Source organism: Castanea sativa, chromosome 10 (genome assembly GCF_040712315.1).
Source record: "Castanea sativa cultivar Marrone di Chiusa Pesio chromosome 10, ASM4071231v1".
In the NCBI taxonomy this organism is placed as follows: Eukaryota; Viridiplantae; Streptophyta; class Magnoliopsida; order Fagales; family Fagaceae; genus Castanea; species Castanea sativa.
In genome coordinates, this window is record NC_134022.1 from 12,763,654 (window position 1) to 12,779,337 (window position 15,684).

At 36.2% G+C, this 15,684-nt stretch overlaps 2 protein-coding genes across 3 annotated transcripts; one reads left to right on the forward strand and one right to left on the reverse strand.

Moving 5' to 3' along the window:
• Positions 1-8,846: 8,846 nt before the first annotated feature.
• On the forward strand, positions 8,847-11,078 carry LOC142612049 (putative transcriptional regulator tpeD). Its single transcript, XM_075784181.1, has 3 exons — positions 8,847-9,198; positions 9,282-10,344; positions 10,475-11,078. The coding sequence occupies exons 1-3, from the start codon at positions 8,847-8,849 to the stop codon at positions 11,076-11,078; spliced, it is 2,019 nt and encodes a 672-aa protein (XP_075640296.1).
• A 571-nt stretch (positions 11,079-11,649) lies between these two features.
• Positions 11,650-15,684, reverse strand: LOC142611741 (putative transferase At4g12130, mitochondrial). Of its 2 annotated transcripts, none has more exons than XM_075783860.1 (5): positions 14,989-15,684; positions 13,444-13,697; positions 13,209-13,307; positions 12,249-12,407; positions 11,650-12,162 (listed from the first exon to the last, which is right to left on the reverse strand). In XM_075783860.1, the coding sequence occupies exons 1-5, from the start codon at positions 15,441-15,443 to the stop codon at positions 11,918-11,920; spliced, it is 1,212 nt and encodes a 403-aa protein (XP_075639975.1). In that variant the 5' UTR covers positions 15,444-15,684; the 3' UTR covers positions 11,650-11,917. The 2 variants fall into 2 exon arrangements, with proteins under 2 accessions (XP_075639975.1, XP_075639976.1); XM_075783861.1 differs by having other exon boundaries at positions 13,546-13,697; positions 14,989-15,677.

The following is a 15,684-nucleotide window of genomic DNA, read 5'->3' on the forward strand; positions in this document are numbered from 1 at the left end:
CAGTATATTTAAACATATAGCCTCCAATATCCCTTAAAAAGTTTAAAAATTAGTCTCTTTAAATCACTTCATATGTGTACTTCCCTTCTCAAAGAGTCCACTTAGAGGCACATATGAAATGTACAACCACTATTTTTATTACTTTCATAAAGTTGAAATGATTTTGAACGAAGGGAATTATTCACAATGCTCTTCTATTTTGTATATAAAAATGTAATATCTTCAAAACCATCCAACATTTTTTATCAAAGGATATTTACGCTTTCATGAGCTACCATACCTAAGAGAAAATAGTGTTCATCTTTAAATAATAATAAAAATAAGACTTTAAGCAAATAAAACTTCACTTACTTTGAGCATCATGTCAAGCTTTTGCAGTGCAACAAGATTGACATAAAAATCCTGAACTTGGTGTACTTGCCATCACCTAACAGATATCTCATAACTTACTTAGAAATAAGAGGAAAACAACTTAAACTTCAATGAAGCACCAATGCTGCCTCTAAAATGTTTTACCCCAACAATTTTTCAATTCATCTAAATTTTGCAATATTGGTTATATTTTCCATAAAGCCTTCTTCTCAGGATTGTGAGATTCTTCCTCTAATTTACTTGTATGCAATTGCTGCGAAAGATGAAAAATATAAGTAAATAGATTGAATTATTAAAGAGTAGTCACTCTCCATTAGGCTTTTAAATATCTTATTAAGAGCATCAATAGCGGATAGGCTATATGCCAAATTTAAGTTCATTTTACAATTAAGGCCCAATAACTCTCAGCAATGGAACGGCTAAACTTGTAAAATTGTAAAAGTTTTTACAATTCTGCTACAGTACCGTCTTACTTTTATGACGATACTGTAGCAACTAGGATAAATAAAATATTATTTGTTTTCTCTCTCTCGCCACTCATTCTTTTTTCTTTTTTTTTTCTTTCCTCTAATTCTATCTCATCCTCACTCCCTCTCTCACATCTCTCTGTCTGGGTTGGAGGTCGGCATGGCACGGCGTGGAGATCGGCACACTCAGTTCTCTCTCCTTTTTTTTTTCCTTTCCTCTAATTCTATCTTTGTCTTCATCCTCACTCCCTCTCTCACATCTCTGTCTTCTTCTTTTAAGCATGCCACCGGAGCTGGGTTGGAGATCGGCATGGTCGTGGCATGGTGAGACCGGCATCGTGTGCCTCGCGATGGTGTGTGAATGCCGGGTGGGTTTTGGGTTTGATTTCCGATGCCTCGCGATGGTAATGGGTTTGATTTCTGGTGGGTTTTGATGTGAATTTGCAGTGGTGGGTGTGTTGTTGCCGTGGATTTGTCGTGGTGGATTTTTCATTGATTTTTTTTTTTTTTTGTGTTGTTGCAGTGGTGGTTTATTTGATTTTTTGTGTTGTCGCTGTGGTGATGGTGGATTTTTCATTGATTTTTTGTGTTGTTGTGTTTCTGTAGTGGTGGATTATTTTTGTTGCCATGGAAGTTTTTTGTGTTGCTATGGTAGAGAGATTAGATTATAATATTTTATTAGGTAGTATATATTATTTTAATAAGTAAAATGGAAAATAAAAGTTGGAATGTTTGGTGTATTGTAAAATGGTATGGTATAATTGATAAAGTAGCTTTTTGAGATGGTAAAATAGGATGTGAGAGCATTTCTTATTGTGGATGCTCTAAAGGATTACCACAGAGGATCATTATGGCATTTGAAATAGTAACTATGTAGTACAGACACATTTGTTGACTGTAGTCATGCCTTCCCCCAATATAAGCTTTGCAAAACAAAGCAAATTCTAAAAAGTTTTTAGATAATTAAATACTTTTTGATAGTATTTTTGAACCGAAACTCTAAAATATAGAATTTGGGTTTGCTGATGTTCAAACCATCACACATGTTTTTCTTTGAAAAAAAAAATGGCTTCACTTGTCACCAAGTATCTAAATCAAATAGAGAGGAAATTTTGAAAAAATGTAGGAGAATTAATTGTTACATACTAAGATCTGGGGAAAAGAACTAAAAGATACAATCTTAAGCTAGTAGAAGGATAGCTTGATCCCTTTAAGAGGTCAACCACTTTCCCATTAAGCAAGATGAATATGTTAATGCCTCTCCGTAACCTGACAATTAGAAAAGGTAATTAAATTATTTTTCCATAAATATGCAAACATTACAGATCAAAACAAATCATTGTATCAAAACCCTTCGATTCAACAAATTTGAACATTTTCGCCACAAACTTTGGAAGCACAAATTTAAAGAGATTTCAATAAAGTAAAAAACTATAGGTTGGCTGTACCTTATCTTCTCACACTTGGATTGCATTAAAGACTCACCCCTTTCCACCTACAAACCTAGGAAAAAAGAAATCAATGATAAATGAAATTTACAATTGACTCCAAGAGAGAGATTAGTATAACTAAAATTGTTCTTGATGAAAGTTGAGTGAAAAATTTGGAAACTCTTAGTCTGGAATAGTCATTCAAGAAGCGTGATGCAGATCTAAAGACAAACTCTTAAGTTGATTGAAAAATTACCCAAAACCATATCAAAAACCAATTCTAACTGAAATACCTTTATGAAAACGACCCAAACATATATCAAAGTTATCGCACAATTCATGTATTCTTTTTCTAATTTTTTATTTTTTATATAAATAATAATAATAATTTAAAATTTCCACAAGTACGACAGTTGAGGGAAGAAAAATTGCTTGGCTAAGGGAAAAATGAGAATTCAAATAAGTTGAACTTCAATGTACGCAACATTGCAACCCCAATAATAATAACTGCCAATGTGTTTACCACATCTCCTTGTGTTTAAATGAAATGTTTCAACTTTTTGTGGTTCAGTGACCAAAGTCAAAGCCAAAACTATGGTATACCATCAATTTTATACTAAAGTAGTCCAACCAAAGCAATAGTCATGTAACAATTCTGTAAGTGTCAAGTTTAATATTAAGAAAAATATATGAATAATAATTGTAAATTAGATAGGAATAACCACTTTGACTGATTACCTTAATAGAAATTATAGCATGATCAAGAAGTGGAAGCAGATTGGGATGATTGAACAATTAGGAAACACAGTTCACCTCCCTCACCAACTCCATTGTTCAGTATTCTGAATCAAAACTTTTTTCATAGTGTAAGTGCCATCATCTAGACAATAAACCAAATTCGGATCAAAATCAAGATTTCATTCCCTTCCTCGTCAACCAACTGGAAAAAAAAACAAAAAAAAACAAAAACAGAAGAACATATGTATAGGGCAAAACAATGATGCAACGGTGCCTCATAAAATTCCCTTTTTATGTATAATAATCATATTCTTTATAAATCTAAACTATTCAAACAATTTTATAAACATAAGGATGATCAATTTTTAAATTTTGCTTGAATCAAGCAAGTTAAAGTAAAGTAATCCATTTCTTTATTTAGAATAAATAGTGTTGCATATATGAGCCAAACAGTAACTTTTAATTTCAAGTAAACATAGGGATTCAATGTGTGTGTGTGATAGATATAGATACATGCACACATACATCCTAAGAGCATTCACATCAGTTGGTTGGATAATATCAAGTTATCATCAAAGAATAGCTACCCGCTCAGCCTATAAAATAAAATAAAAATATATATAACGAATTCAATATGAGATTATTAAGCACATTTTCATTTAAACATCAAGGCCTATAAAGTTCAGAAAATGTAGTTACATATGTAGATCATCAAATCCCATAAGTAGATAGAAGGAAAAAAAAAAAGGAGAAGATAAAAGAGCAACAACACCCCAGAAAATTTAAAAAAAAAAAAAAAAATTCAAGGCTGCCATATTGTAAGGTCTAACATCATAGAAAGATGCCATAGTTCCAACAGAATTCCCATATTGACGTATCAGTTCACAATACAAAAATTCCAATATGGCCATCATCTAAGAATTAAGTTTTGCCCAAATTATCAAATCTCATCATAGAACCATAACAGTACCAACCAAGAAGACCAAAATCCAGAACAAAATTGAATCTAACACAAATACCTAAACCTATACAAATCCATCAAAATGTCCCAAACTAAGTCATATTTTTTGGATTGACTGCAATGATGGTTCCAATAGATCGGAGTTTGCTCTGATGCCAAAATTGATACAGGACAACCAGAACAAAATTGAAACAACAATGAAATAAAAGGGATATGACCTAGGAGTCAGGACCTAGGCCTTGCTTGGAGTCAGCACTAAGCAGGAAAACTACTAGGAGTCAACACCTAGAGTAGACCTGGAGTCAGCACCAGACCAAAGAAAGACCAAACAGCTATTTTTTTTTCATTCATCAAAATATCAACTATCTCCTCAAGGAGTACAATAGGTTGCTTATAAAGGATTGCTAAACCCTAGTTCTAATTGACTATTAGAACTAGGAAACCCTAATTGCCTTATTATAAAAATAATCTTGCTTTCAAATTAAAATACTAATAGCCTAATAAACTACTAGGATCTAAAACATAAAAATACAATTGACTTGCAAACATAAACAATATTAAATAATAATTTTCTTGCATCTTCCGCATCATTCTCCTCTAGTTGGAGAAAACTCGACCTTGAGTTCTAAAACATTGAAGGATTAGGATGCTAACAAGTAACACTTGCTTCCAGTCTGAAATCACCTCAGGGAGCATAAAGAAAAGAAAAACCTTGAATTCCACCATGTCAAACTCTTCTGGAATAACAAAATCAATGTGTGGAATCAACATAATCTTATCTTGAACCAGTGGGAGCACTATGTTATCCACTTTCTCCACTTTAGCAAACTGTTTGTCTTCATGCACCACGGAAGGCTGGTCAAAAGCAGATTCATTAGCTTCCAATATCACATCATGTGCACCCTCTACCATAATATTCTCTATAGAAACTATCTCTTCGCCTTGCTGCTCTTCAGTAGATTCATTTTCTTGCACACATGTGAAAGCAACATTTGTCGAGGCATGTATGTTTGTGTCAACATTAGGCTTTGGTGTTGCTTGAGGATTCTCCACGACCAAGATATCATCATTAATGTTGTCTTCTATGGGGGCTGCAATAATTTCATTGTGATCAATTATCCTTGGTTTCCCTATTGAATCAGTTTGAGTCTTCATTTGTTTCATCTGAGCAATCATGTCTTGAACATTTTTCCTGATCTTTTCAGATAACTCCTTTAATTCCTTGGTAGATTGATCAAAAGTGCACTGAGGACATGAAATGGAATGAGAATTCATCGTATTTGCTTCAACTTGAAAAGTACCACACTGAGATTGGGGTAGATACTTAGCTTGAAAGTATGGTGACAAATACTCATCACAAAGCTTTTCTTTCATATCTTCCCACACACTAATGGCAGGTTCATAGTTTAGATAGCGGAAATATTCAAGCTTTTCCCAAAACCTTTATGCTCCACCTCTTAACTTCAACTTTGCATACCTAACCTTTTTGTTATCTGCCTAATTTGCTTGCTCAAAGAATTGCTCCATCTCATTCATCCAGTTGACAAAATCCCGTGGATTAGTTTTACAACAATCAAAATAAGGTGCTTCTGATATTACCATGATTCTCTAAAATAGTTGGAAGTTGGAACAAGAACCTGGGTTGCTATGATGTTCTCTGGACAGATCGTTGGAATAGGCTTCTGACTTGGACAAATTGGACCTGTGAAGAACAACTCAAGGCCCAATGTAATGGGCTGCCACAGCAAGCACTACTTTCTTTCTTTTCCTTTTGATTTTTTTTTATAGGAAAAAAAAAAAAGCAAAAAAAGAGTCAAAGTGTCAAACACGATACACTAAAGAGACAAAATGAACTCAAAACTAAACTCAACTAACAAAGCTCAAAAGAAAAGAAAGGAAAAAGGAGGTCGTTGCGATGGACTTCGACTGGCGCTAAGGATCGACGGCTGGTGGCGGCGTGAAGGTGGGGAGGACAGCGGTGGCTCGAGTCGTGGAGGACCAGTGGCAGTCTGTCTCGGGTTTGGCGGCGGCAGTGGCTCAGCAATCCCAAAGGCTGTAGCTCGTCGATCTCGGCGACGGTGGGTCGAGGTGGACGATGGGCCTCAGCGTGGATCTCGGCCACGGCGGTGGTTAGGCAATCTCAGCAACAGCAGTTCGAGGTTGCCGATGGGTCTCAGCGTGGGTCTTGTCTTCTTCACTTTTTTTTTTTTTTTTTTTTTTTTGTGGTGGCTAGCTTTTCTGGCAGCTAGTGTGGTGCTTCAATGGTGGCCAAGATTGATAGATGGGGTTTGTTGGTTGTTGGGTCAAAGGGCTTTGGTGGAAAATATATGGTGAAAGCTTTTTTTTTTTTTTTTTTGGATTAACTGCAATGATGGTTCAAACAAATTGAAGTTTGCTCTGATACCAAAATTGATGCAAGACAACCAGAACAAAATTGAAACAACAATGAAATAAAAGAGATATGACCTAGGAGTCAGCACCTAAGCCTTACTTGGAGTCAGCACCAAGCGGAAAAACCACTAGGAGTCAGCATCTAGAATAGACTTGGAGTCAGCATCAAACCAAAGAAAGACCAAACGGCCATTCTTTTTCATTCATCAAAATATCAACTACCTCCTCAAAGAGTACAATAGGTTGCTTATAAAGGATTGCTAAACCCTAGTTCTAATTGGTTAGGAAACCCTAATTGCCTTATTACAAAAATAACCTTGCTTCCAAATTAAAATACTAATAGCCTAATAAACTACTAGGACCTAAAACATAAAAATACAATTGATTTGCAAACATAAATAATATTAAATAATAATTTTCTTGCATCTTCCGCATCTGTAGCCCTTTTGCTTTATTTTACATCAATCCTAACGGTGTATTAAGATTCCCAAAACTGGTGTAGCCTTTCACTTTTAAAATGTACACGCATATAATGAACAAAGCAGAGATATGTGGCAGAGAAAGAAAGCAGTAGGAGAAGAATTTTAGAAATAGAGCAATTCACCTAATGTTCTAGATAATGTTTCCTAACAATCACCATGGAGAGCTGTTAAATAACTGGTGCAATCAATTATAGTAAATATATACTGGACTAAGTTTCTCTACAATAAGTTAGGAATACAACTATATCTATACAACATATATACTTGCCAATGCAACTTGGATAGAGTTAGATCCAGAATTACCACTTCAAATAGTTGTCTTCTTCTTTAATTTATTTCTCTCTTTTCAATTTCAATTTCAAATTAAAAGTACATTCTTAACAATACTCACAGTAGTTCAAGATTAACCTGCATAGTTCCAATGGCTTTAAAAAAGGGACCATTCAAAAACAACAAACGCAAAAACTTTAAAATTTAAAATAAAACTTAGGTATAGTTTTGATTACTCAAAGGTTTGCGCTTTGAGTAACAAAGTAGATCTTCATTTTACGTGAACTCAAAATCAAAGCAACCTAAATATTCAAAATCAATTCTAAATACCCAAAACATTGAGCCAAGCTGAATACCCTAAAAACAAAACTTCTTCTAACCAAATCCCTTAATCAAAACCAAATCTTACCCAAAATACTAATCTAAATCGTAATTAACCCCCAATTAATTCTCTAAATAAAAACCAAAAACCCTATAATTTTAAATTTAAAACAGAACTTTACTAGTAGCAATTCCAGTTGTCTAATAGTGGGTAGCGGCTTACGGTGATGGCAAAACTTGTGGTGACACCTCTCTCTTAATCCATGGTGCATTAACTAAACAGTCTAACGGTTATTCTCCCCTTCCAAAAAAAAATTCCAATCAATCAATCAATCTCTCTGCACTCTGTATCTAACCAACTCTCTCTCTACTGTTCTTCTCTTTCTTCGGACGGACTGTTACCTGGGTTGCACCGACACGCCGTTTTTGGCGACGTGTCAGTGTCCGACACGTGTCGGACACCGGAACCGCCGCGATTCGCCGGACTCCGGTGTCCGAGAAGTGTCCTCTTTTTTTTTTTCGTTTTTCCGACACGGAGCCGACACGGCGCCGACGCGGCTCCGACACGGCGCCGACGCGGCTCCGACACGGCGCCGACGCGGCTCCGACACGGCGCCGACGCGGCTCCGACAGTCCGACACGCCAGCAGTGAAAAAAAAAAAAAAAAAGAAGGAAAATCACAGATTTTTGACATATGGACTTACCCCCACCGTTGATCTCATGATATACCTAAAACAAAATGTTGAAACCCACATCTTCATTCAGTCATTTGCCCCGAAACCCACAAGCTCTCAGCCTCTCACTTCTCAATTAAGAACCACCGACCCTTCCTCTGATCTCCGCCGCTGACCTGTCTCTCGCCGGAGCTAAATCGGGCCGATCGGCGAGCTCCATACGTCGACGCCGTCCCTGTCCGCCTGTCCCTTCCGATCTCTCTCTCTCTCGGCGAGCTCCAGGTCCGACGCTTCTCTCTTTTTTTCTTTTCTTTTTTTTTGTTGTGCTCTTTCAGATATTTGAGTTGTTTGGCTGGTTGGGTGAATGAGAATATGAGATGGTAGTTTATTTAACTTAACTTATCACGTTTTTGTTTTTGTTTTTGTTTTTGTTTTTTTTTTTTTTTTAAACCCACTCTCACAGTCTCACGGTCACACAATGACCGTGTGTGATATTTATTTGCAGCTGACCTGTTAGCATTTATGTACTATTTATTGGCAGCTGGCTGTTAGCATTTATTTGCAGCTGACCGTGTGTGATATTTATTTGTAGCTTTCCATAAACTACATAAAATAAATGTTACTGTGATATTGTGACTGTAATATTTATTTGCCATATTGTGATTATGTTACGTTACTGTCATAAGTTTAATTTATTTATTAAAGTTGAATTACTTAAATATTGTAGGTGATTTACTAAAATGAATATTGAAAGTGAAAAATCAACTGAGGCAGTTGCTCCTTTATGGAAATATGTTACTAAGTTAGAAAAAGCTGCTGCTGGTGGTGGGAATGTTACTTTCAAATGTGACTATTGTGAAAAAACTTTTAAGGGGTCTTATTCAAGGGTGAAGGCACATTTGTTAAAATTGTCTAATTGTGGAATACAACCATGTGGAAAGGTTGGAGATGAGTATCTAAATGAAATGCAAAAATTAGAAGATGCGTATGAGGAATCTACGCGTAGATTGAAGAAGCCTAAGCTAGTGTCTTTACTGTCTGATTCTCCTAGTAGTCCTCATTTGGGTCCTAATCTCAGTAGTACAGCTACAAGTCATCCTTTTTCTCAGAAAAAAAAAGGGTTGGGAATCCTACTTTGGAGATGTGTTTTAACAATCAATGTCGAGAGCAATTAGATTCTCTTATTGCTAGGACATTTTATTCTGCTGGTTTACCCTTTCACTTTGCTAAGAACCCTTATTGGATTGAGATGATCAAATTTGCATGTAATAATAATTTGACGGGCTATATTCCTCCGGGTTACAATAAATTGAGAACAACTTTGTTGCATAAAGAGAAGGTACATATTGAGAAGTTGTTGAAGTCAATTAAAGACACTTGGAAAGAAAGGGGTTTAAGCATAGTAAGTGATGGGTGGACAGATCCACAAAAGAGGCCACTTATCAATTTTATGGCTACATCAGAGAAAGGGCCACTTTTTATCAAATCCATTGATGGTACCAAAGAGTACAAAGACAAGCACTTCATTTCTGATTTGTTTCTAAAGGTCATTGGTGAGGTTGGGCATACTAATGTTGTTCAAATTATTACTGATAATGCATCTGTTATGAAAGCTGCAGGATCTCTTGTTGAAGCTGAATATCCTCATATATTTTGGTCACCTTGTGTTGTGCATACCCTCAATTTGGCCTTGAAGAATATATGTGCACCTAAGAATTCTTTGCAGAATGAGGTTGCATATAATGAATGTAATTGGATTGCACAAGTTTCAGATGAGGCAACTTTCATTCGTATTTTTATCACAAATCATTCTATGAGATTAGCAATTTTTAATTCATTTTCCCCTTTGAAGTTACTTGCTGTTGCTGAAACACGATTTGCTTCAATAATCATCATGCTTAAAAGATTGTTTCAAGTAAAGCAGCATCTTCGAAGTATGGTCATTAGTGAGGAATGGATGTCATATAGAGAAGATGATGTAGGAAAAGCTCAAACTGTGAGGGATTATGTTTTGAATGATTTGTGGTGGGACAAGGTTGCATATATTCTGAGATTCACAGGACCTATTTATGAGATGCTTCGAGTGGCTGACACGGATGCACCCATTCTCCATAAGGTGTATGAAATGTGGGATTCCATGATAGAAAATGTGAAGAAAGAAATATACAAGCAAGAAGGCAAGGAAGAATATGAGGAGTCTCCATTCTATGATGTGGTACATGCTATACTTATTGAACGGTGGACTAAAAATTGCACACCACTTCATTGCTTAGCCCATTCCTTGAATCCGAAGTAATTTTTCTATCTCTTCAATCTTTCTTTCTTTTTTTAAATATTCTTTAGGCATTTCTAATTTGCTTTTAACTAGGTATTATACTAATCAATGGATTGAGGAAGGCAGAGGCCGTGTTGCGCCACACAAGGATGCTGAACTTTCTACGGAGAGAAACAAGTGCCTCAAAAGATTCTTTCCTGATATTGATGATAGGAAGAATGTCACTATGGAGTTTGGTTTGTTTTCAGGAATTAGAGCTTATGATGATGATAACATGGATGATAGGTGGGTCTTGGATCCAATACTTTGGTGGTTAAATTATGGGTCCAGGTTGCCAATGCTTCAAACTTTAGCTCTAAAGCTTCTTGGACAGCCTTGCTCATCATCATGTGCTGAGAGGAATTGGAGTACATATGGCTTCATCCATTGTATGAGGAGGAATAGAATTACTCCTAAACGTGCTGAAGATTTAGTATTTGTTCATTCTAATCTTCGGCTTCTTTCAAGGAGGAGAGAAGAGTACACTAAAGGAAACTCTAAGAAGTGGGACATTAGTGGAGATACTTGGAATGAGCCATTTGGAGGACCTGGGTTGCTTGAGATTGCTTATCTCACACTAGATGAGCCAGAGATGGAGATAAGTCTTGTTGAGAATGATGACTATATTGATGACGATGATGATGTTGTTGTTCTGTGATCCTTTTATGTTTTTAGTTATCCTTTTATGTTTTTAGTTTGATATTGAACTTCTTGTTCTAAGGTAATCTTGACAGTTTAAAGTTTGGTTTCCTTTAATGTTTGTAGTTTGATCTTTGATGTTGAATACTTGAATGTAGCTTATTTAAACTTTTGTAGTTTGGTTTGTACTCTAAACACTTTATGTATATTATTGTATTACTTTGGGTATTAATTTGCTTATTTGTAGTTGTTACATAATTTAATTTTTAGACATAAATGTATTTTATGTCTAAAAATATTTAAAAAAATGCCTAAATATAAATTTTAATTAATTATTTAATTGCCGTGTCCATACCGTGTCGTGTCCTTATTTTTCAAAAATTGCCGTATCGGAGTGTCCGTGTCCGTGTCGTGTCCGTGCATCATAGACTGTTACTCGGTCTCTCTCAATTTCAAACTGTTATTTGATTTTTTTTTTTCACTGATTGGGCTTCAAACAATGTAATGATTGGGCTTTTTTGGCCTTCAAAAGTGTGAACATGGCAGATTTTTTAGGGGACTTTTTTGCTAACGTGGCAACACAGCCTTAATTGCAGGAAAATGCTTTTGCTTTTATATATAGTATATGATGTTTATATATAGTATATGATGTTTAAATCAGCATTACTACAACAGTTTTCTTCTTTGTAATAAAAGAAGAAAAAAACGGCCTCATTTTATTTCTCATAAAAAGAAAAATGTAAAGTAGTATAAATTTTTAACCGTTAGAAGTACATTCACTACCAGCAAAATCGCCATGACAAGACATTAGCATTGATCAAGACCAGAAGTGCTATGCTTTTTCTCTGAACAAGCAAGCTAAGCAACTGCACTATGTTGTTGATACTCTTGAAACCATTCAGCAGGCCACCAATCTGGTCTAATAGCCTCAACCTTCAGATTCTCCTGTCCTTGTATGGTCAATGCCCCTGATCCTTTGAAGGCTTCCTCCAACCGCAAAAGACCAAGCCCACGACACCCAAGTGCAGTCCTCACAGTACCAGCCTTCTTGTGGGAGGCAGTATCTATCACTTCTGAGCCAGGAGCAACCTCTTGCTCCACTTCTGAGAAGCAGAAATGAAAATGCTTCGGATATGCCAAGACAAAAGGAAAGGGAAGAGGGGAGAAATTCAGAGTAAGGGAAGATTACCTTCTCCACTATCATTAAGAAACGTTAATGGAAGCAAGCGCTTGCGAATGACACCTCGATGATGTGTACGAGCTACAAGCTCTTGGCCCACGTAGCACCCTTTGTCAAAGCTTATTGCATTCAGACCAGCAAGATTGTATTCAAGAGGCATTGCCTCACCTAAACATGATAAAAACAATTCCATGAATTTTCTTTTTTTAAAACTACAAAAATTACCTCATAATAACATGTCAACATACATTTTATACATGAAGATAAATTATCATCATAAATGAAAGGAGAAAAACACGGGGAATAATAAGGTCACAACTCACAAGTTACAAAACGCAGACAAATTCTTTGCCACAACAAATTTGGAGGGGAGGGGGTGTTGGGCGGTAAAACAAGAATATTACAATCAGTTAGATTGAAAACCTCAATCTAGAATACAATCTAATGTAGAACAACAATGAGCTCTGACACCAAAACTAATGCTACAAAAATTCTTAAAGGGGATTGAGCAAGAATAGAAAAATAAAAGTAAACCTAGGACTTAGCACCTAGGATTGCTTGGAGTCAACACCAAGCAGGATAAAAAACCTACAAATTAGCACTTAAGGTTGTCTGGAATCAGCATCACGGAATGGGAAAAATTCCAATAAAATCTTATTACTCAAGCAAACTTGTCTCCATCGAAATACAGTTGCTTGCTTATATAGACTACTGAGACTAAATTCTAATCTTCATTGACTTGGGCCAAAGCTCAATTATTGAATCATGAAAATATACTCTATGAAATTAAATAAAATACTAATAATCTAATTAGTTAAGAAGACCTAAAATAAAATCCAATGTACCAATAGTAAAAAACAATTAATTTCTAAAATTAAATAAAATTGTTTTGGTACTCCTTGCATCACATTCAGAAAAATATATGGCAAAAAGTTCAAGCATACAATCAAGGAGGAACTAAAAGTATACCTTTTGGAATCTCAGTTGAGCCTTCTGCAACCCCCTTCTGTAATCTCCAGAGCAGGTAATTCTGTTCATCTGTTTCTTTGTCAGCTTCAATTAAAGGTGCTGCAACAGGCACAAAAGGAAAAATCATTTGCAGCTTGAGTGGATCTCTCAATTATCCATAATGTAACCATGAGCCTCTAAAAACATTGTGATGGAGTAAACTTATACAGATCTAGCATGAGCTTATAAAACACACGTATTATGTCTGATGGAAAGATCCCCCTGAAACCTAGAGAATCCAATCTGGGATCATTAAACCATTGCCATCCAAGATTATTTCCACGTGAAGCTGACTCGCCTGGATGATCAACACCAGCCCCCCAGCCAACACTGGCAGCCTCTGGTTCTTCTGTAGATGAGGACTTTTCAGGAAGGTTCCCACGATACCGCTGCCAGCAAGAGAAGTCTTTTGCCACATTCTCAATCTCAACCTTAGACCTTACTCGATATCTGCCGCCATAAAATTTAAAATAAATAAATGGAAGTTACCTAAATTTAAAAGCTAATATTGCCATACAGAAAGTACACATCTGCTCCCTTGAAAGAATATTGCAGGCTTGGCAATTCCAAGAAAGGTTCATACAATGTGAATAGAAGAACATGAAGAGGTAAAACAAATGGTTCAAATCATATGCACTAAGGCTAGCCTTGGTAATGGTTCAGATCATATTCTTCACAAGCTTAGATTAAAGAGGTATAGCATCACACACAAAGATGGAACTGATTACTTCTTGCAGTTGCAGCCAGTCACAAGCATGCATATTTAAGACAGGAACTGCAAAAGAAAGAAAAAGAAGTCTTGGTTCATGAATGATCATGCATCTTCAAGGAAACTTCGATTAAATTCATTATTTCCTAATAACAAAAACAATTGGTTTGGGGTATAAACATTGTGAAATTAAATATAATATGTCACAATACATTATACTCCACAACAAGTTGGCAATCATTCGGCTTGAAAAAGTTGTTTTTGTTAATTTTTATCATAACAGGATGTGTCAGAATAATTGTTAAATGATTAAATTCATGCATTTCCTGATAACTTAAGCTTTTGGGAGAATTGTTTGTTAATTTATCAAGAATGCAACTTTGATGTTTCTGCATTAAATGTATTATACTCCAACTAAGAAGCTAAAAGAAAATAAAACCATAGGCCAAGAAAAAATATTTGAATGCAATGATTCCCCAAAAACTTAACTTTACAATCTCAATTCTCATCTCAGCTTGTTATTTTCCACAGCTAAACAATAACTTCACATATTTCAACAGAGGAGAATCCAGATGAACTAGTGCATGTTGGGACATGACATGCTTCATAATTTACATATAGTGACTATTCCATTGCAAAGTTAACATAAATGGTGCACTACCAAAATCAGATTATACTGGTATACAACTTGTTATACTTAATTACCGACAGAAGAAACCGTATTGTCAATTTGTCACCAACTAAATTTTTCCAAAAAAATCCAAATAAGTTTAGTTCAAAACCGAATTGTGCAAACCAATAACAAATCCAGCAAAAAAAAATCCACACACACAAGCCAACAAGTTGAATACAACATTAACATTGTTGTCTTCACGGAACAAATTCTCAACTAAACATATGTTTAAGCCAAAACAGATAAAAATTCACAAAGCTTACTTCATTAAAATTCCCCCCCCCCCCCCCCCAAAAAAAAAAACAGCATTTAATAAACCAGTAAACCAAAACCCAGTTCAGAAAAAAACCCAAACTCACTTTTTGAAGGTCTCCAAGAGCTCATCCAAAACAGTAGCATCCACATCCGCGAACAGTTCAAACGATTGGTCCGGGTCAGACCCAGGTCCGGAACTGGACTTGTCGAGCTTAGGCGGCTTGTAAAGGAAGAGGTCGTAGAGGAACTTTCCCTGAGGGGTCAAGAGCGCGGCGTACATAGGCGGAACAGAGACAGTTGGCAAATTCGGTGTGGGCAACGTGGAGGTTCTCTCATTCTCACCCATGGGTTCACTGAATTTCCGTACATCGTTGGTCAATAAGCCTTGCAGGAACTTTACAGTGTCTGGGCCTCGGAACCGGACCACGGACCGTGAATCCAGCTTCGAGGCAATGGGCCCAGCGGTTTCAAGCTTGTGAGGAGAGAAGGAACGGTTTGATGAGTAGTAACGGTACGCAGTGGATTTGGCGAACCGGAGGCAGGGTTTGAAGCGATGCATTGTTTGTTTGTTTGTTTGTTTTGTGTGATGTGATTGAAACTTTGAAAGAATCGAGTTGGTTTGGTAATGAAGGAGCTATGGTAATGGTGAGGCTTGTGAAGGTGAAGGGGGTTGACACGTTAGCTCGGAGGTGGTTCTGGGTTTCTGCCACGTGTATTAGAGGGAAGGTTTGTTTATTAATTCTTGTCGTAACGGGAAAGAAAGAACAATAATGAGGCTTTTGAATAAGCTTGCCAGGTGT